Source organism: Anabrus simplex, chromosome 1 (genome assembly GCF_040414725.1).
Source record: "Anabrus simplex isolate iqAnaSimp1 chromosome 1, ASM4041472v1, whole genome shotgun sequence".
Lineage (NCBI taxonomy): Eukaryota > Metazoa > Arthropoda > Insecta > Orthoptera > Tettigoniidae > Anabrus > Anabrus simplex.
The window spans coordinates 1586076539-1586100445 of NC_090265.1; the positions used below are offsets into that span (position 1 = coordinate 1586076539).

The window sequence follows — 23907 nt, forward strand, 5'->3', positions numbered from 1 at the left end:
GGCTGCACAATTATTCTTTATTTCCGCGGGTTTAAGGACCATTAACTTATCATTGGCATCATAATACCGAAGAGAACTCGTTGAAAATTTTCCGGCAATACCTATTCCATGCGTCTCTACAATACAACGATCCATCAGGAAATTATTCCTGCTATCTATAAAACTGTTACTTTTACGCAGCGTCAGATATAACCGGCTACCGCTACCCGCACGTCTCGTTTGTCGGGTTCGGCCAAATTCAGCGGCTAGCGATGTATAGGCCTAATCGCGAACGTTGAAAGTCACGGTAAGGCCATTCCGCCCTTGCGTTTTTCGTGCACATACCTCACAATTTAATCTTCGACTTCTTTAAAGCTTCCTTGTTGCGGACCACTGAATGCATTTTTTGTACAGTACGCATTTTTTAAGCTCTTTGTCTTCACGCTAACGCCAAATATTGGCTTTAGTTAGGCCTATGCCGTATTTTCTTGTGGCGTACAATTATTCTACATTTCCGAGTGTTTAATAAACATTAACTTAAAATTGGTATAATATCGAGTAGAACCCGTTGAAAACTTGCCGGCAATACCTCTTCCACGTATCTTTACAATACGACTATCCATCACGAAAATATTCAAGGTTTATAGACAACCTTGATTTTACTAAGCGTCAGGTAGACGCGTTATGACTCTGCCACTGAGTAGCCATGGTTTTTCTAAGAATTCGAAAGGTCGCATGTTTTGATGTCATTCTGCAGATTTGAGAAACACACAGGCACTATACAACCGGTTGTCGCGGCTAGCGATGTGTAGTAAAGAGGCGGTCGTTTATTGTCAAAGAGTTCTGTGCGCGTGTGAAGCGAAGCAGCGTGGTTACCGCGGTAGTTGCCAGTGGTATCCATTAACTTACTGTTAGGCCGCGAATGCAACAACCCTTGAGTTTTCGCTTGAGATTCTGAGAAAAAAAAAATGCCTTGGATTCGGAGAAATACGGCATCACTCCAGATATTTCTGTGGCAAACACCTCAGCTTTCTTATTCAAACAGCGTCACCTAATCTAACCGTATACGTGGCCTATCATGAAAACATATTTGAAACGCATGTAGAGAAATAACCTCCTCGCGAAAAATTTACATGTAAATAGCCGTAAGTAGACGCGAGAAGATATGAAATATCCTCTGAAATCAGTGATGTACTCTGCCATATCTTGAGGTGTATCGCGTTCTTACTTAATTTCCGTATAACTTATAACATTAACATTAAGATATTGTTTACTTCAGTCTTTATTTTCAACGAGTTAACAACTGCTATCGGCCGCATTTATTACGAAAACGTGTTATCCTCTTTCATTTCGAATTTTCTTTAGAGAACAGCAGTCGTTGGGTATTACTAATCAACTCCAACATCGCCTTTGAATGTCAACGAGAGAGTTCGCAAATGCACAAAGTGAGAAAACTATACCGTACCGAAGATGATCGATCGCATTTTGTTGCCAACGTTTCAGTTTTCTTATTCAAACAGCGTCACGTATCCTAACTTAACCATACTATACGTATGATGAAAACACGCTTCAAGCGCCAGTAGAGAAATTATACATTTCTCGCTATAAATTTTCATAATAGCCTTTCAGTAATTTAACCAGACACGTCAAAATATAAACTAACCTCTGAAATCAATTAAGCACTCTGCCATATCTCGAGGTGTATCCCATTCTTATTTAATTGCAGTATTTAGCCTCAAAATTAAGCGGTCGTTTAGCCAGCCTAAATTTTTAACGAGTTAACAATCGTTATCGGACACGTTATTTACGCATTTATTAGGAAAATATGTTCTCTTTCACTTCGAATTTTCTTTACGGAACAGCTGTCTACGGATATTACTAATCGACTCCGACATTGCCTTCCAATGTCGACGAGAGAAATCGCTAGTACACATAGCGCGGAAACGATGACGAAGGTAATCGATCGCATACAATATCATCGCTGGGGTGCATAAATATCGGTAACGGAAAAAATCGCGCGCGCTTAATCGCTCATAATAACGGATGCGCCAGTGATAGGGTTCTCGCTGTAACCGAAGGACGATACACAGTTTAATATAGGAATTTCGAAGGGACAGAAAATGTCATCGCTATAACGGAGTTCTCGTTATATACCGTACTCGCTATAGCGGACTTCTACTGTAATTGTAGCTCTTCGTTAAGGTCTGTTTTTCATAACGGTATACTAAATGCTCTATGAATCATGCTATGGTATGCAGCTTTTTATGGGAGTTAGGGTGAATGGAGTCTGTTTTGATAGTATTTATTGTATGAGTGGGTTTGCGGTAAATTTTGAAGGTCAGGTGTTTTTCGTGCCTAGTAATTGTCAGATCAAGATAGTTTTGCTTACAGTTATTCTCGGATTCCTTAGTAAATTGTATATGCGTGTCTATGGCATTTATTTTGTCCAATACAGTGTTATCATTAGTTGTTCTGTTGTCGATGACGACAAAAACGTCACTCCATCCCATCGTCACCATAAGACCTATGTGTGTCACTGCAACGTAAAGGAAAAAAGTCGCCAATGTGTTGAAGAGCCTTCTTTCTTGCTAGCAGGACTCTTAATAATTTAGCACAACTTGGTCTTTTATACTATACAGAAGCTCAAAAGGCATTAATACCATCATTTTATGTTGGTTATTTTTTGTCATCATTTTCTGTGAGGCAGTAACTTGTGTTCAAGATCTTGTCAAGTTGTTAAACTGTGGTGGTTTCCATTGACATAAATGGGGTCTTAATTCTAGTGAGTTTTTGGAAACTTTCCCACTCAAAATCAAATTGTTGACCCCATAAAACTTTTTAACAGTCTCTTCCAGTCACACATTACTTATGGACTGTTATTATGGGGGCATTCTTCTTATGAATATAATATTCTTCTAATACAGAAAAAGGTTATCCGAACAATGTGTAGGGCTGGTGTGATTGACCATTGTCAACCTCTCTTCATTAAGCTTAAAATACTGACAATTATAAATTTGTATATTTATACATCTTTGACATATGTTAAAAACAACATAAATGAATTCAGTACTAGGAAAAACATTCGCCTTCATGATACTCGGGGCAAAGCAGACATTGACATTCTAATTCACAGGCTGTCAAAAACTGCTCACTCAAATAAAATCAGTTGTTTAAGATTATTTAATAAATTACCACATTCTGCATAGTCCACTCCTTTTAAATAATTTCAAAAGAAAAATGTATGATTGGTTAATAGAAAATCCATTTTATAATACCTCTGAATTCTTAGAAAGGCATAATGTTAGTATTAAGTTTTAATAAAAGGTATATGTTCATTTAACATTAGTAATATTAAGTAGTAAAGTATTATCAGTTGACGGAGCCTATTTCATTGTATATGGTCAATGGCAAATAAAGATTCTTGATTCTTGGTGTTGTAAGTCTGATTCCTTTATTTATAGGTTATCACTATGGCCAGCATAAGCATTGCCTTTAAGAGCGAGAGGACGCTGAGGTCCAGACCTAAAAGCAGGAAGGTCTCCCATAATTTGAAATGATGGGTTAGGCTTTGAATGAATACAATGGATACATTTACAAAGTATGGAATTTAACTTCATATATTCCATTAATAAACCAATATTTTTCACTAGGAGGAAGACAGTGAGGAAGACCCAGAAAGAGCTGGATGGATATGGTGAAGGTGAGAGTATAGGGAAGAGAGGAGTAAATTTTGAAGAAATGTTGAAGGAAAGAGAGAAAATGAAAATGAAGAAAATGAGCAGCAAATGATGATGAAGAAGAAGAAGAAGAAGAAGAAGAAGAAGAAGAAGAAGAAGAAGAAGAAGAAGACTAGGCTCTAATTGACCTTCTAATAAATGGCAAATTTTGTCTGAAATTGCAAAAAATTTTGTTCCATTACAGTATTTAACTCCTATTGTAATTTACTGCTAAACATTTTAAGTGGGAACTTTGGTGTTTGAAATCTGATTAGGATGAATCAGTCCTCTGATTTCTTGAAAAGGTGGGTACTATTAACAGAGAGAGCCTGTCCAACCCTAGTTCAGGTGCTGTCCTTTGACAATTTGTAACATCATCTGTTTTAAGAAAATGCATATGGGTGTTGTGCTTACCTTGTTTTCAACAACAATGGTTCTTGCATCTGCTGTTCTGATCTTATATGTGTTAAGTCCAGACTACCTCCTTTCAAGACTATATCTTTGCCTAGGCTTGAGCTTTGTGCACTTTCCTTAGTGTGGAGTTGGCTGATATATTATTGCTAATTTTCAAACTCAAAATGAAAATGTATTCATTTGACTGATTCTTCTGTAGTTTTATCTTGGCTTGCTAAACCTTGGTTTTATTGGCAAACATGTATGGGCGATCAAATTTCTAAAATTTATTAGTGGTGGCATGTCTCAGGTAAAGAAAATCCTGCTGAAGTCCTATCTAGAGGTTGTCCTCCAACATTTTGATTAATCTTTCTTTGTGTTGGCAGAGTCCTTCTTAATACAAGCCCATTCTGAGTGGCCTTAGTTTCCTTCTAGTAAAATATCTCAGCCATCTGAAGTTCGTAAAACAGTGGCTGTTGCTCATGTGACTACTGTTTTTTTACTTCATTGCTTCTCTACTTTTTTCATACTTGTTAAGATAATAACTTATGTTCTCTGTTTGACATATTTTGTTCTTAATCAACCTCTCATTTCTAGTGTTCATTTAACCAACGTTGAATTAAATCTAGCAACTACTAACGTGTTGTGTTTAACTCACCAGGAATCTGATGAACTTATATCTCTAAATAGGGGACTTCCCTTAAATAAAAGTAGTGAATTCCTCTCATCTCAGTTTCTGAACCATGGTGTTCTCTTCAAGGTGGGAGGTAGACTTTCTTCTTTTAATCTTTTTGAAGAATTATTTCCAATCATCCTTCTGTCTAAGCATCGTGTGACTGCATTGATGATTAGTCAGTTTCATTGTCAAAATCTTCACACAGGTGTTTGCATCTTACTCTGCCTGGTTCGTGAACAATATTGGTTTATTAATGAAATACATGAAGTTAATTCTGTGGTATGCTAGCCCTTTCTGATGCTTGGCCAAACCTTTGCATTCCAAGCATCAGACTTAGAGCAAGGGTTATGTTGTTCTCTCTGTGCGTATGGCCACTGGAGCCATTCACTTTGGGTTGGTTTCTAACACCCTGACTTCCTACTTTCTTGCAGCTTTTGTTAGGTTTCCTTTTAGGACAGATTTTCCTTCAGAGGTGTTTTCTGGTACTGCTAAAACTTTTGTGGTGCTTCCGAAGAATGAAAAATGGCACTCACTTTACGTAAAGCTAGGGAGCTATTGGACATTTTTGGTATTCTAACAGTTTTAAGTGGCATTTTATTCCTCCTTATGCCCCTCAGGTTCTACAGTCTACTGAAATTTTGAGTAAATTAATTTATAAACTACCTGAAAAAAACATACAGTAACAGAATTACACCTGAAAAAGAAACAATCTAATTAAAATAAAATTACATGTTTTGTTATAGAGAGAACTTACATTCGATTATATCACACTCAGAAATATTTAGAAATGAAAAAAAAAATGTAAATAGCATGTGCTAATAACTGAAAAACAGGAATTTATGTAATTACAGTGTATCAGGAGAAATGCCATCAGACTGGCTGAAATCAACCTTCATACCACTACCGAAGAAGCCTAACTTGTCTCAGTGCGATGATTATCGTATGATAAGTTTGATGTCTCACGTGCTCAAAATATTCCTGCGAATCATTCACACTCGAATATACAAAAAATGTGAATCCTACATGGATCAGAATCAGTTTGGTTTCCGAAATGGCGTTGGTACACGTGAGGCACTCTTCTCGTTAAATGTGTTGTTACAGAGGTGCAGAGATATGAATGCTGGGCTGAGTGGCTCAGACGGTTGAGGCGCTGGCCTTCTGACCCCAACTTGGCAGGTTCGATCCTGGCTCAGTCAGGTGCTATTTGATGGTGCTCAAATACATCAGCCTCGTGTCGGTAGATTTACTGGCACGTAAAAAAACTCCCGTGGGACTAAATTCCGGCACCTCGGCGTCTCCAAAGACCTTAAAATAGTAGTTAGTGGGACGTAAAGCAAATAACATTATTATTATTATTATTATTATTATTATTATTATTATTATTATTATTATTATTAGAGATATGAATGTTGATGTGTATACCTGTTTTATAGACTATAAGAAAGCTTTTGATTGTGAAAGTCACAATAAGCTGATAAAGATTCCGAGATCAACATTTATTGACTCCGGTGACTTACGTATAATCAGTAACCAATCATTGAAAAACGTATTAATGCCTTCGAAATGTTCCTGTATTGCCGTCTCTTGCGGATATCCTGGGTAATTAAAATCTCAAATGCTGAGGTCCTTCGTTGGATGAAAAAGCAAAAAGAACTACTGCTCACAATAAAACAGAGGAAAACACAATACCTAGGACATATCATGAGAGGTGAGAGGTATGTTATTACAGCTCATTATCGAAGGAAAGATACAGGGGAAGAGATCTGTTGGGAGAAGAAGAAATTCATGGCTGAAAGACCTTCGAAGATGGCACTGCTGTACTTCAGAAGTGGCATTCCATTCTGCGCTGTCAAGATCAGAGCTAGTTACGTGGATCGCCAACCTCCGCTCGGAGACGGCGTCTTAAGAAGAAGAAGAAGAAGCGGGACCTTAACTATCCAATTATCCATTCCCAGGAACCGAGTTTTCCCAGATTATTTGTTCAAATCACGTGGTATCGTGAGCATCCTAATTAAATCATGTTGTAAAAGTCCCACATTATCCGGGATGAAATGACTGCTACAGTATACCTATGGATCTTGGCCTTAATGTCCAGTCACTACGATAATTAGAGCAAGTCCTGGAAAAGCAATCTGCAGTGAACTTGCATAAGGGACCATCTTAGCATCATATTCGGCTGGTATTGTTTAGGGAGTCCTTGGAAGTCATAAATCAGAGTGTCCGCAACAATTGAAAGGACCGGGCTGTGTGGCTCAGACCGTTGAGTCGCTGGCCTTCTGAACCCAACTTGGCAGGTTCGATCCTGGCTCAGTCGGGTGGTATTTGAATATGTTCAAATATGTAAGCCTCATGTCGATAGATTTACTGGCATGTAAAAGTACTCCTGCGGGACTAAATTCCGGCACCTCGGCGTATCTGAAAACCATTAAAAAATTAGTTTGTATGACGTAAAGCAAATAACATTATTATTAACAATTGGAAGGAGACGGCACATTTTGACAGCTCCACTTGAAGACAGAACGAGTTTCATCAAATGTTCCTACTTGTAAACCATCACATTAGATGTTTTTTTTTTTTTTTTTTTTTTTTTTTTTTTATCGTATCATCGAACAGGTTTTCGGCACTTCCCTCAGGGCACTGTATTAGTCACTGGGCTTTCAGGCGGGAATCAAACTTACTCCTTCTCAACACAAATCTAGTATTTTAATAGTGGATATGAATGTGTTCCCGAGACCAGAACAGATGTTGCACCTTACATACATAAAGCAATGGGATGTTTTGGGATTGCCTATTACTGTTTTGGTCGTAATATAAAACTGGGAATTTTAAGTTTGTTTTTATGTTAAAATGTCATAAAAACCGCAATCATTTTATTTGTGCAGCGTAACATTTAAAAAGTTTATATAATTTCCCACTTGTACGGGCTTGTGCAGCGAGCTCACTTTCCAGCTGAGCTCAAGGTCACAAATAATGGAAATTTCTGGAGTTTTGATGATATATTTTATCTTTGCAATTTGCTTGTGATAAGTGACTATCAGAATTGAATATAATGCATTTGAGAACTTTTTAGAGGCTGGAAGCATGGAGTGTAGAAGCAAACTCGAGCAAAAATAAGTTGCTATAAGTTCAAGAAAACGACGACAGAGGACACGAACGCACGGTATAGCTGTTACAAAAGTTCTTTAAAGTGGTATGTATACTTTCCGCTTGATTCTCGTCCTGGCTGTGTTGACAACATAACAAATACGCGGGCCCAAGTTAGCCTCGGGTGCGGTCAGTCTGCACTGTTACCCCACCCCGATACACACTCGGGCTCGGTCTCCAATGTGTTAATTGAGGAGCTCTCTAATGATGAGATGGCAACTCCGGTCTAGAAAGCCAGAAATAACGGAGCCGTGCTGAGTGGCTCAGACGGTTGAGGCGCTGGCCTTCTGATCCCAACTTGTCAGGTTCGATCCTGGCTCAGTCTGGTGGTATTTGAAGGGGCTCATGTATGTCAGCCTCGTGTCGGTAGATGTACTGGCACGTAAAAGAACTCCTGCGGGACTGAATTTTGGCACCTCGGCGTCTCCGAAAACTGTAAAAGTAGTTAGTGGGATGTAAAGCAAATAACATTATTATTAATATTAGGAATAACGGCTGAGAGAATTTGTCACACTGACCCGGCATCGTCTCGTAATCTGCAGGTCTTAAGGCTTAGCAGCGGTCGCTTGGTAGGCGAGGGCCCATTAGAGCTGTAGTTTGGTTTGGTTTAGGAGTGTTTTTTAAGATTATAATTATACATATTTTGTTTTTTTGATGTTTAGCCAAATTGTTAACGGTTTTAATTCATTCCCGGATTTTCAGTTTTCCCGTGTTGTCAGTCTTGTATTGTTCTGTGGTTCCTCCAAAAACGGAGAATCAAGGTTCCATTGTATAGAAAAAACATGTATTTACATAAGAAATTATTTATTCACCTAAAAATCTGAGTCCTAAAGATAAGTTCCAAATTTTAGGTTTTTAAGGATTTAAACAGAAATAAACATAAATGTCTTTTGAGTGTGATTTGACAGAAACTGAAGATGTTCTTTCAAGAATACAACATGTCATTGTATGTTAAGTTGTTTCTTTTTCAGGTATAAATCTGTTACCTATTTTCTCATGTAGTCAGAATTGAAAAGAAATGGCTTCAGGTATAAAAGATACATTAAAAATAAAAGCTAACCAAGAGACGCCTAAAGAAAATTGCAGCCTCTGCTACATTTTCTTATGAAGAATTTAATTCTTTATTAATTCATATTGAGGGAATTTTTAATTACAGGACACTCACCCCTTTGTCTCATGACCCTCAAGATTTTTTGCTCATCTGCTGCTCACTTTTTGATGGGGGGGGGATGTTTGGCTTTCCCTTTGCCTTTGCTTGAACAGAGACAAAATTTCTCTCTCTATATTTTTGAAAAAAGTTCGAGACTACTCTAAATAGGTTTCGGCATCGATGGAAGCTGGAGTATCTTGGCCAGCTTCAATCAAAGGTAAAATGGCAGACTGCCACACCTAATATTAAAGTGGCTGACTTTGTACTCCTTAGGCACCCACGTCCTCCACTAATCTAGCAATTCTGTAGAGTTGTTCAGCCCTTTTTTGAATGCGATAAGAGAGTACGAGCCGTAAAGGTTAACGCAAGCAGTTGACCGGTCATTCTGTCTATATGTATGGCGTGTCCTTTGGCACTCAAACTCTAAGTTAGCCCATTGTGTAAAAATGTATGAGCTTAGTCACAGTGGTTCCCCCCTTCCAGTGTGTTCGTAATCTCTCAAAATTATTATATCATCTAGTGATAAATTTTAATGTTGAATAAGTTACTTGAAATGTTACTTAGTTATGTGTATGGTTATTTAAACATCAATCTTAAGACATTTTTCCTTTGATGTAGTATGGCATCAGTAATTTATTACCATTTGTTGTATTTTTATTTCTCTTAGCACAGTTAAAATTTTCTATGTACTACACTGACCGTGCCTTCGCCTGGTTGATTCTTATTTTGTCTTGTTACTGTTCTCTTTCTGGAATGGTAGTTTATTGGGATCGTATTGGTTGTTCATTACATAGTTCTGTGATGTTTCGAGTGACATTATTGATGGTATGTTTATCTTTAGAAACTTTTTTCCTTGGTAATATGAACATATTTTGTAACCACTGTGGCTTTATTAGGATTCCCATAATAGACTGTACTTTTTCAATTCATTATTTTCTTAATTTCGTCTAACTTTCAAAACCTTAGCCCTGTCCACTGCTCCATACTACTTAAGCTCAGTCACCAAGCGCCTCATCGCCTCGCTCCAGTAGTTTGCCAGCAAACCAACACCACACATCTCGTTGACCTACTCTACGTACGAGGACATCAATCCTGCAGTGATGTTAACTGCTTAACCTGCATTCCATCTCTTAGTCTGCTTGGAGCAGCTAAGGCATCTTTATCTTCTAGTCAGCAACTATCATCAAGATGATACTTAAGACATCGCCTTTGGGATCCGGACTTCGATGCCCGGACCTGGACCTTCAACGCTTCTTTAGGGGTCAAGTTTTACCCATCTATTATCAGAATTTTACAGCATCATTGAAGCTAAGAACTGTCATATGTGATAGCAAGTTTCTCCAAGCTATTTTTCCTAACTTCAGTGAGATTTGACTAAAGTCAAGCTGTCAAGTTCTCAATACTGCTCTCAAGTCTTCCTTCCAAGCCTAATGACTGGACTTACAGTTTCCATTTTTTTTCTTTTTTCAGTAAGTCGTGCAGTAAGCAATGTGGACATTTCAGACTCAAGTGATTTAAATTTTGTGCATAGCATTCTTTTTTTTTTTTTTTTAAGATGTCAAATTATAATTTTTGTACAAGATTAGCTCTTTTCTTAATAAGGATATGAATTTGCAGTTACTTTGTTACTGTTCAAAAGTATTTCTTTTCAATCAAATGATCCTTAGAATTGTGTAGCATTCTCCCCTCCCTCCCTCTCTCCCTTCTTTCGTCTTTCTCTCTCTTTTGAACTTTATATAAGAGTGTTCAATATTTATTAGATCTTTAAAATTCTATATTCTTTGTTATACACTTAAAATTTGATTGTTATTAATTATTGTTAAATGATGGCAGGTTTTCTGCCTATCACATTTCATCCTGGTTTGCTTATACATTTTCCATCCCTTAGCCCATCTTCCATAAATAGTCCTACTTTTATTAAGACTATTCATTTTATATTTTCACCATGCGTGCCTCTGTAGCACACAAAAAGAAATGGTCTTATAAACAATAATGTATATTCACCAAAAACAAAAGAATGGTGCCAGGGCATGGTTACTTGAACACGTGTCAACGATTATAATATGGTGTCATTTTCAGTCCTTAAGGTCTGCTACAATTTCAAAAACAATGAATTGCTGGGAGTGATGCTGGCAAATATTCTTTATTTTTATTCGGGGGGGATCTCTGACAGTAAGAGGGCTAAATTATTATTTTAAATGCAATATGTACGAGGAAATTGTAATTTAGTAGTTTGAGCATTGTCCGGCCTCGCGGTGTAGGAGGCAACGCGTCCGCCTGTCACCCGGCGTCCCCGGGTTTGATTCCCGGCTGGGTCAGGGGTTTTTAATTGTAAATGAATAATATCCCTGGCCTGGGGACTGGGTGTTTGTGTTGCCCTTAACGTTCCTTTCCTCACATTCAATACTACACTTCCTCCATTCCAATTACACGCAGGTTCATATAACATGGTGCAAGTAGGGGCAAAAGATCTCTATAGGTCGACGTCCCGAACAAATAGCATTTAAAAAATGTTTGAGCAAAGTACAGTAATTATTGTGGTAGTATTGTTATTACCATATGTTTTCATCTGTTCTTTTGCAGTTCAGTGGTAGTTTTGGAACCTACGACATGGTTGGTTTAGAGGATGGTTTTGTATTCTCTGATTAATGTTTTATTACATTTCTACAGGTGTGTTACTTCATGGTCCTCCAGGATGTGGAAAGACTCTTATTGCCAAAGCAACTGCTCGAGAAGCAGGCACTCGCTTCATCAACCTGGATGTTTCCATCTTGACTGACAAGTGGTATGGCGAAAGTCAGAAGTTGGCTGCAGCAGTTTTCACATTAGCTGTCAAATTGCAGCCCTGCACAATTTTTATTGATGAAATAGGCAAGTAGTGTTTTTATGAAAAATTTTATAATGAATTTAAGAGTTGTATTGTGCTTTGCATCAAGTTGACGTAGCAGTTTCTATTGGATCCAGTTTTATTCTCTGTATATACAGTACAGTGAAATGAGCTCTAGATGGAAGTAACAAGGTCCCAATCTCTGTATTATACAGTTTTTTTTTTTTTTTTGTTATTCAGGTATGAACTTACAATTATATAGGGTGGGTTTTTTTTTTTTACCTAGTTGCTTTACGTCGCACCAACATGTATAGGTCTTATGGCGACGATGGGATAGGGAAGAGCTAGGAGTTGGAAGGAAGCAGCTGTGGCCTTAATTAAAGTACAGCCCCAGCATTTGCCTGGTGTGAAAATGGGAAACCACAGAAAACCATCTTCAGGGCTGCCGACAGTGGGGCTCGAACCTACTATCTCCCGAATACTGGATACTGGCTGCACTTAAGCGACTGCAGCTATCGAGGAGCATGAGATGGTTCGCAGGGCGTGTACGGCACATTAAATTGGAGTGTGGGTACAGAGAGTGAGAGGATTTGATTTGAATGAAGTTCTGAAATATTTTAAAACTGTTTGTTTTATAATAAAAAGTCTACTTCATATCACCTCAGTACAGTAGAAGATGGGTTGGGCGTGACCTTTCTCCGTTCCTGCAGCTGGTGATGTCCCGCGTTGCTCTGCTACTCCTCTCGTCTCCTCACTATGGATCAGCTCTCGGCACCATGGAACCACGTATAATCCAACGAGGGAAGCTCTAGAAGTTCTTGAAGTTCTAGAAATTCTTGAAGTTCTTGGAATTTGGTTCGCCGAGATCACGCACTCGGAAGGATAGCGCGATCACACAAATGGATGTATTAGTCTGAGGTGTAATTTCTGAATCAACTTTAATCATTCCCATGAAAGGATAAGAAAATAAATGCAAAGATGCCGTGTCGAATGTCAATGAAATCGAAAACAAATGTTTCTTTAAGGCAAATGAACTGGTCACTTGAGAAAGAAATTAACTTTCATGTGGCCGGATGTCAATAAAATCGAACCCACATTTTTCTTAACATAAGTTACACTTGGCACAGATTGTGATATTGTTCATATGATAATTCACAAATAATTCACTTATGCTTTTAATGTTTGAAGATGATGCCATAACTATTTGTAGAGTTCTACTGCTTTACGATTGTTTGCATGTTTTTACAAAATTTATTCAACACTGCTATGACACTATGAATGGCAGTTACTTCACTTACATAGATGAAGTTAAATGCTTTACACGTGAAATTAGTTACGTTCACACGCACTGTTATGTAGGCATATGACAAGAAATAGCGCTATTAGGCCGGTTTCATCAACACATGTTAGTTTTTAACAAGGTGTAAAATCATTTTAACATACTATTTAAGAAAATTTGCGTTTCATCGACAACTGTTAAAGTTAACATATGTTAGACTGCGTATTAAAGTTAACATCAGCCATTTCCCATGTTAAATGGCTAACATTAGCATTTAGCAACCTGTTCCAAAATGGCTGCTGTGAATCTCCCTTTAGATGCAGAATTGCTCTATTTAGATCTTTTACACTATAATCCTGATCAAAGAAGAGTTCAGCGATGTAATGACTGAAAATTTTTATGGATGCAGAATTTCTTCATAGATGCAGGTTATCGAAAATAGTCTTTGCTAAGGTTGCTGACGAAATTCGAGTGAGGTTGGAATATCCTATGAAGAGATATACCTCTTTCTCCATTGTGCAGGTACTGATAACATTACAATTTTTGCTACTGGTTCTTTTCACATAACGGTCGGAGATAATGCTGGAATTTCTAAAGCCACTGTTAGTAGAGTTGTCGAGTGTCTGCAGCAATAGCATCCATGAGAAGGAGGTATGTAACATTCCCTTCAGTAGAAGGTCAGCAAATTATCTGCGACTTCTATGAAATAAGCAATTTTCCTGGTGTTCTAGGTGCAATAAATTGCACACATGTAAGAATCCAATCACCTGGAGGCAATAGGGCCGAAATATATTGTAATCGGAAGGGATATTTCTCTGTTAATGTTCGGATGATTAATGATCCTAACCTCCAAATCAGGGATATAGTTGCTAGGTGGCCTGGTTCTGTACACGACAGCACAATATTTAATAACTCCCATATCAGAGCACAGTTTGAAGTGGGGACAATTAAGGAAGGGATTTTGTTAGGTAATAGTGGATACCAGCTAAGAAAGTAGGCCTACTTGTTAAGCCCATTGAAACCCTCGCGGACTTTCTCCCACGCCTCGTCCTTTTCTTTTATTGTCAAGCCATCTGTGCGCTTTCATTCAATAACTTCTCTATATTTACTTACTAATTCAATTAACAACTCTTTTTTGAAGGAGGAAAAATTAGAACTATGAATCCGTTTCACTTCACGCGCCATATTTAACAGCTGTACTCAAACAAAAGCACATCAGAGCGTGCTGTAAAACAGCATGTTCATACCACTGCCTCCTTGATTCGCACCAGTTCGCAATGTTGGGAGAGTTAACAGTCGATTAGTTAACATTTCACAGGAAAAGTTTGATTAAACGCAAGAAACCTAATAAGATGTTAAATTTTTAACTCAGTATTAACTAACTACTTGTTAGTATATATTTAACATGTGTTGATGAAACCGGATCTTAGACTATTAATGCAGGAGTGAAATTAGTCCCACTCACTCACACTGTCCTGTTTATGTACAAAGACAAATAATAATACTGGTAAGACTTTGTAATAATTTGATCGTGAAAATTAGTTTCGTTCACAGATAGTCCTGGGTTCATTTAAAGATAACGTGAAATTGCAAGTTAATTCACATGTGAAGTTTTAATGTTTACCTAACATTCAAGTTCCACTTGAGAAAATACAAGTCCAAATGCACTGTTCAAGATTCTAAGTTCGCTGTCAGCAGAAATATTTCAATCACTTTGAATAAAAGTCCTAATAAATACACTGTTCAAGATTCTAAGTCCGGTATCTGCAGAAATATTTCAATCACTTTTTGAGATATTTAAAGTATCGCACTTCTCGATTCTGCAACTAAGTTCGCAAGACTGTTGAAATTTTTCAAAGTTCTTCTCACCGTAATTTTGAGACTGTAGACTTCGATTTCATAATGTCACATCGCAGCACCAACTTCCATCAGCCAACCGTCCTGGTTCGACTGTGGGACAAGACTGTGTTGTGTTGAATTCTCGCCTCTCTTTTATACCAAAGTCACGAAGATTGAAGCTGTTTCATTTCTCTCAATATCTTCCTTAATCCGAGGTGGATTTTAACTAAACTTGGTAGTATTGGAAATGTTAAGATGATGTGCACGGTGATGTTATTCTAATATTCGTATCATAATTCCTATACAAGTTATTTATGGTAGAAGGTTTAGAAGGTTCTATGGATGACGCAACTTAGCCTTGGCGAGTTGGAGTTGGCTCCTACATCACTCGCAACATGCTCCCTGTAGCCGGCCACTCTGTTGGTGCGCGACACATTTTTAATTTTGAAATACTTCCATACTAATGCTGGACCAGCGTTTCTGGTACAATATATATGCACAAGAACACACAGGAATGTATTTCGTAATTTCATCGTCTGACGCCCTAAAACAGCCCAAGATTGTGAAATTAAGTAAGTACCATATTTACTCGCATATTAGACCCCTTCCCCCACCCAAACTTTTACAGCAAAAAATATAAGGGAAGTGGGGGGGGTGTCCAATGTGGGATAACCTCAAATTTTGTGCAGCGAACACATGACTTCTGGGCTATAAAAATCTATAAATTGTACGTGTAAACATTCTTTTTTTTCCGTAGTTGCTTTATGTCGCACCGACACAGATAGGTCTTACGGCGACGATGTGACAGGAAAGGGTTAGGAGTGGGAAGGAAGCGGCCGTGGCCTTAATTAAGGTACAGCCCCAGCATTTGCCTGGTGTGAAAATGGGAAACCATGGAAAACCATCTTCAGGGCTGCCGACAGTGGGGTTCGAACCTACTATCTCCCGAATTCTGGATACTGGCCGCACTTAAACGACTGCAGCTATCGAGCTCGCGTAAACATTCTACACTATTCTTTAACAAACTTAAGAATGTATTTGAGTTATACTGACTATTTCATTGGAAGTCTATACTTCTAAATGTAAAAAGACAGTAAATGGTAAACACGACTTTTAGGCCTATATATAAAGTAAATATAATCTGTTTTAGTTTCTCATATCACGTAGCTCGTTTCATCTCATTAAATCCTCTGATTAGGTTGACGTCAGGAAGGCCATATGATCGTAAAAACTCGCTACGAAGATTCGTCTCACTTCATACTCAACCCCGTAGAGAAAAGGGATAAGGGTATCGTATTATCATATTATGCAATATTTATACAAATGAACTCGATGGTTAGTCATTTGTCTCTGTCAGTAGAGCTACGGCCTACCACACAGTAAACCTGAGTAAACATAATCACTGCTTTCATTTGAATTATCGTCTTGTGCCGTCAACTTCCCTGCTACGGGCATGTAGTCATTCCAAATGACCTCATATTCACTGCCATCTTGTCAGCTATGCATCGAGTGCATTTGAGGTCCTGTCTTTTTTGAAACTTTAAATATTTTCGTTCCCAACTATAGAGTCCAAACAGTGAGAATCTATTCCCAAATTGTTTCTGGAGATCTGGAGATGGTCTCTGATATTCCCAGTTGGTTTATGTGTAGCTGAAGCCACTCCTTCCGAATAAAGCCACGCTGTAGAAAGCATGCCAAACCACCAGCTGATAACTAGCATATGTTACGAGTTGTACTTCCAAATGTGACTGGAAGTGTTCTCTGTATAACTGTGGCTGTTGAAAACCAAACCCTTTTTAAGTATATTTCATGCTTGTTCTCCAGATTTGTCACATCAGGATTTACCCGAACAGCTGTAAACAAGATAAGAGAGACCACACTTTTTAGGTTAGTGCAGAAGTTCCACAACAGGAAGATTAAAAATAAATAACGGGAAAGTTTGTCACATTTATGTATATCTACAGGTGTGGCGGTAATGCGTTTTGTCATCATAATGTTTAATTTCGTACGATTGTTGTCTCCATGTTTTTATTAACGCATAGTATGTTTTGTTTTCAACTCCGAAAATCGTTAAGTGGAGATGTAAAATCAGTATTATTATTATTATTATTATTATTATTATTATTATTATTATTATTTTAAGTACACAACAAGAACAGGATACAATGATTGTAAACTTTAAATGGATCTCCGTGATAGCAATATACTCAGAGCCACTAACACTAATTGAAGAACTAATGGCAATCATCATGTCCTCCATAAAGCAGATAGCTCCGGGCGAAGACATAATACTTGCCGGAGACCTAAACTGCAGACTTGACAACAACAATCATAGAGCAAAAGAGCTCCTGGAAATGATGACTGAGGAAGTTTTCAACCTTGTAAACAACTTCAAAGATAGAACATACTTTACGTATACAGGGAGTATATATTTTTCAAAGGTCAAAACATTAAGCTAATAAATTATTCCGTGTGTTTCACTACAGAAGAGGCGATGATAAGGAAACGCTGCCCTGTCTGGATGCAATTTAATGTCTCAAGAATAGAGAAGAGAGAGAATTATGCAGATGCCAAACCCTCTAGACAGATAAGTAAAAATGTACTCGAACAACAAACCAAAAAACGGAAGGAACTTGAAAAGAACATAAAGAATGACGACATAGACGCAGCCACATTATCTCTGGAGAAGACAATCAAATCAGCCCTTGTATATAAGCGGAAAAGAAGATCGCGAATATGGTTCGATAAAGATTGCTATAAGAAAAGAAAGAGCACTATTAAGGCCATGCATGCAGCAAAGAACAACAAGGGCATTGAGACAATAAGGCAATATATTGTCATCTGGAAGGAATACAAAAAACTATCGGTAAAACGCAATGAACATGTGGAAAAGGAAGTGATAAAAATCGTGAAAGATGCCATTAAGGACCCGTTTGTAGCATTAAAGCCTAGGAAAGTGCAAAGCAGTGGAATGATAGAAATGGATACATGGGAAGATCACTTTAGGAATATACTAAATGTTGATGAGGACGTCAATACTGAGGTTGCGATAACAGGATCACACCAAGACGTTACTGACCCATTCATAAAGGAAGAGGTGTACAAAGCAATTATGTCACTAAAAAATAAGAAGGCCATAGGACCCGATGGCATATACATCGAACACATAAAAGACTCATCAGAGACACTATTACCGGTAATTTTAAACCTAATGAACCTCTTTCTACAAGTATGCACATCCCCACATCTTGGAGAACCTCAACTATGAAAATGTTGTACAAGGGAAAAGGCGACCAGTCAGACCCTAACTCATATAGAGGAATAGCTATAGAAAAATGCATGCTGAAAATAATGACAAAGCTTCTCACAAAAAGAGTCAAAGATGCAGTAGAACACAAACTCCCAGAGGAACAGTTTGGATTCTGTAAAGGAAGGAGCACCCTCCATGCCATTAACAACCTCATCAATGACATTGAAGAAGCCCTCAGACATCCAAGAGGCAAATTCCATGCAGTATTTGTTGGTTATGCAAAAGCTTTCGACACGTTAAGCAGACCACTAAAAATCATGAAGCTGGAAGCCATAACGGGGAAAGACAAGCTCACGACTCTGATAAACAACATACTGACGACAAATTACATACAAATTATATACAAATTGATGATCAGGTCGCGACATTGAAACTGATAATGCAGACCAACGGAGTACTCCAAGGAGACCCACTAAGCTCCTTGTTGTTTAACATTGTGATTTATGATGTGGTAAAGGTTACTCAGCAAGGAATAGAGGATTTGAAAATATATTTATACGCAGACAACATGGTCATTGGATGAAGTTCGCTACATGATGTGCAAAAAGCTGTAGACAATCTAGAAGGTGGGCAAAAGATAACAAGATGAAAATTAACACAGAGAAAACAGTGAAAATGACATTTTGGAAAGGTGGCCGAGTGGCCGCAAATGACAGGATATACCTAGGATCTACAGTCCTTAAGACTGTCAATACCTTTAAGTATCTAGGACTGCCCATGCAAACAACAGCAACAACCTATAGAATTCACATAAAGGCTAGAGCAACGGCGGCCACCAAAGCAATATATGATATTAAAACAATTACCAAGCTTTCACTAGAAACTGCTATGAAACTATTCGATGCGAAGATTGCGCCAATTGCCACATATGGACTGGATATTATTTGGGATAAACTGGGTCTGGCTGAGCTGAACAATTGAAGCAGTCAAGTCGCGCTTCCTGAAAGCTACACTGGGAATATCAATATACACAAAATCAAGGCTTGCATGTGAGCTTGCAAAGGAGACCTTCTTCATCAAGGACCTCCGAATGAAGCAAGGGCTTCCATCCACAGATGCTTGGGAAAAATTACTGCAGTACAGAGTGAAGAAGATGGAAGAAATCTGGCTCGATTTTTACTCAACGGAGGCGATGTTGAATAGAACATGGACAAAGATTAATCAAGACATGCGATATTTCGTTAACTTGATGGCGTATCATGGGTATCACCATAAAGATTAATCAAGACATGCGATATTTCGTTAACTTGATGGCGTATCATGGGTATCACCATAAACTGTGCAACACTGAGTACTTCCATGACCCTAACGAAACCTGTGTTTGGAAGCTGTACAGTGAGCATTGCAGTTGATATCATGTAATCACTTGCAAAAACCGGGGATTATCCATTGTGAACTTCTGTAATAGTGAGATGTGACAGTACATATGACAAACTTTATTTATAGCATACACAATTTGTGTGCTGTATCTTTATTAATTTTGATGATTAATAAAGAGTTTATTATTATTATTATTATTATTATTGTTATTGTTATTGTTATTATTATTATTATTATTATTATTATTATTATTATTATTATTATTATTATTATTATTATTATTATTATTATTTGTGAGCTATGTTGGTGAGTAAAACAATTTTATGATTGGATTGTTTTTATCACGTTTTAAATCTATTTCTCTCCAAAAAAATTATATTGGCCCGAGTTACGAGATATTAAACAATCGCTTTGTTAATGATCTCGCCTGCTGTATGAATACTATAATCTATCAGCTTCATTGTCCGTATTGATAAATTAAGAATGCAAATATGAATAGCATCAACCATGAATATTTATTAACTAAAGTAATCTTGTTTCCTCATCCTGAGGTGGTGCAGCTCTTGTTAAGTCAGGCCCCCAGTGGAAGGGAGTTGCATGTACCATTTTAAATTGCACATCAACCTTCCTGCCATTCGAAAATCTCTGGCGATACAGTGCCGGGAATCGAACCCAGGCTTCTGAGGACGACAGCTAATTGTGCTAACAATTACGCTGGCGGACATTCTTAACTACAAAACACAGACTTATATACATGACTGATGCGTGCTTGCAATGCGCGGGTCGGACACAAAACTATTCACCTATTTGTGCGATGTCATGAGAGCTGCAGTAGGCCTGCGCTACAGAGGCGGACATTTATTAACTAGGAAACACTGATGTACCGCATGATGTCGACGTGTGTTTTCATTGTGTGGGTTGTACGGACGAAACTCTTCACAAATTTGTGTGCTGTCATCAGAGCTGCAGTAAGGCTTGTATCCACTTCGAAGCGGAATCGTTGTTCTTTCTTTTTTTTTTTTCTTTATTCATTTTCTTCGTCTCAAAAAGCCGGTGTGTGTGTGTGTGTGTGTGTGTGTGTGTGTGTGTGTGCGCGTGTGCGTGTGTGTGTGTGCGTGTGTGTGTGTGCGTGTGTGTGTGTGTGTGTGTGTGTGTAATACGTGAGGGGGGTCTAATGTGGTATTCCTTTCAGTTCATTCCGAGAATAGCTGGGGCAGCTAATCTAATATTTCTTACCAGGCTCTTTCATGCTGACAAATATACATAAGAATGTTGGAGATTAAAGTATTTAATACAGAATTTTCCAGTAACAACTCTTCACTCATCATTCACTACCTATCTGCGAAGACTTTATTGTGCACTGTTCTCTGCTTTGCTCTCCGCTCCACTATAAACACCACCTTCTTTCATCAGTATGTTGATAATAACATGCTTTGCTCGTTGCTCTGCTATGTTTTCAGCTTAAGATTAACAGCTTCTTCTTTATATTAGTCAGTTCTGCACTTACATTACACACTTAATTGCTAACAGAACTCCATATATATGTTGGTTTCACTTGTTAGCGTTTCACTGACTCTGTGGCCATATACAGGAGAAGTCGGCTATAGCGAACACAATATATAGTGAGAGCTCCATTATAATGATTGTTTTTTCCTGTCCCTTGAAAGTTAACAAGTTACAATTGGATTTACATTGCACCGGCACAGCTAGGTCTTACGGCAATGATGGGACAGGGAAGGGCTAGGAGTGGGAAGGAAGCAGCCATGGCCTTAATTAAGGTATAGCACCATCATTTGCCTGATGTGAAAATGTGAAACTACGGAAAACCATCTTCAGGACTGCCGACAGTGGGGTTCAAACCCTCTATCTCCGAAATGCAAGATCACAGTTGTGCTCCGTGTGTTCCTTGAAAATTCCTATGTTAAACTGTGTATTAACCTTCGAATACAGCGAGAACCTTATCACTGATGCATCCGTTATTATGAGCAATTTAACTCTCATTATTTTTTCTGTTATCGATATTTATGCACTCCTGTAATTATATTCAATGCGGTCGATCATTGTCAGTATAGTTTTCTTGCTATGTGCACTAGTGACCTCTCTTCTTGACATTCAAACTCGAAAGTGATGTTGGAGTCAATTAGTAATACTCGTCAACTGGTGTTCTGTAAACACAATTTGAAATGTAAGAGAAAAATGTTTCCATAATATTTGTGTAAGTAACGTGGCCGATAGCAGTAGTTACCTCAGTAGAAATAAAGGCGCCAGTAAACGATCACTTAATTTTAATGCTCTGTACCGAAATTAAGTAAGAATGTGATACACCTCAGAAATATGGCACAGAGTGGATGACTGATTTCGAAGGTTAGTTTCTTCACTAAAACCATGGCAGGACATTTCTGCAGGGGTAAGGAAAGAAAATATGTTAAGCGAGAAAACGTCCTGTTGAATGCACAAATAAGAACTGCCCAATGATAATATAAAGTTCACAAAGGAAAACGAAAACAACAATTCAATTTTCTAGACATCAAAATCACGCGAGTTATGGTCAAATTTGATTTTCAAATTTACCGCAAGCGTTCATTTACTCAAATAACTATAAAAAACGAATCTTTGCACCCAAATTCCCATAAACAAGCCACTTATTACAGTTTAGTATACAGAGCATTAAAAATCCCTCTTTCACCGAATAATCTAAAAAATGAATTAGATTTCATAAATGAAATAGCCAGATTCAACGGGTTCAATCCATATATGATCAACAAAATCACTAATAAAGTCAGACTAAAATTAACCACAAACCTTTCTCCAATAAAATCCAAGAAACCAAATTCGCAAAATTCACATTTACCAACGCAAAAATCCATCAAGTCACCAATCCTTTAAGAAAACATGAAGTAAAAATTGCTTACACAACGCAGAATACAAATCGAAATTTATTTTTTAATCATAACTCAGTCAATTCAACCAATAATAAATATTCAAGCTCGGGCATATATAGACTCAAATGCTCAGTATGTCATTTTTCTTATGTTGGTCAAACTGGCCACTGTTTTTCAACTAGATATGCAGAACATTGTAACACCCAAAAGCATAATAAGTTCTCTGTGATGAGTAACCACATGAAAGAAATAGGTCACAAATTTGCTACAATAAATCAGGATTTACAAGTCTTAAAAAGAATTGAAAAAGGTAAACTTGTGACGGAATACGAAAACTTGTGCATCTTCTTAGATCAACAGTTTAACAAAGACAAGAACATAAATGACGTAATAGATAACAAAAGTCCTCTTTATGAACAGATTCCAATTCTATTACAAAAACCATTCCTTCTGAATTGTAAGTTTTGTAAAATATTCAGCACTAAATCAGTAAACACGCCCACCAATCCAACACACACACCACCCCCCTCCCCTCGTCCCTCTGCCGACAACTCCTCCTCATGCGCAGCGAATGGGCCGACAGCCACCCCTTCTCAAGCTCAACACCCTCCACCAAGACTTCAAAAATACAACATGCGTAGTAAGACTGCCAGTTGCTCTAAAACCCTCAACATAAGCTAACATCTCAGCGGTCAAAGGGGTAAGTGTCAACACTCTTCATTTAACTTCCACTATTCAGCCCCTTAATTCCAGTTATGGTCATTCATTAAATTTACAAATTATTTCTTTAATTACAGAATTCATCATATACTTGGCTAACCACCGAATGACAACAACGTTCCCTTTCGACTAATACGCTCACCTCAACACGCCTAACAGCAAAGAGCCACACCCATCACAAACTCTTTCCATATCAAAGAAGATGGTCTAATGACGTCTACACCGACTTCAATATAGCCTACGGCATCAACATTTCCAATATGATTATCTCAAAAAAGAACCAGGCCATATGAAAAATATTCAAAAATCTATAAGCATATAAATGAAAATCAATATTTATTAACTTCAAGAACTAACGACCATTACCATTGCTCAACTTTCCATAAGTTTTTAACAACATGCCATCTGACAACTAAATGGAATGTGTTTTCTGATTTTTACCTTTATTGTAATATCTTTTAATATGTCATAATTAGAGCCTGGATTTCCATGCACTATCAAATCTCAAAATATGCATGCATTCATGCACTATCATATGGCAAAACATGCACAGTAAACTGGAAAATATGCATTATCAAAATTCAGTTCCTTTTGAAACATGAACAAAAACTACCCTAATTTCTCCAAATTGTCTTGATTTAAGCTCATCCGTTTATCATTCAGCACATACTT

At 37.8% G+C, this 23907-nt stretch overlaps 1 protein-coding gene across 1 annotated transcript in view; it reads left to right on the forward strand.

The window, feature by feature from the left end:
- nmd (no mitochondrial derivative) overlaps positions 1–23907 on the forward strand; it is a 264121-nt gene that overhangs the window by 179701 nt on the left and 60513 nt on the right. The window contains exon 4 of the mRNA XM_067138223.2: positions 11729–11929. Within this exon, the coding sequence (XP_066994324.2) occupies positions 11729–11929 (201 nt within the window). The remainder of the gene's footprint in view (positions 1–11728; positions 11930–23907) is intronic.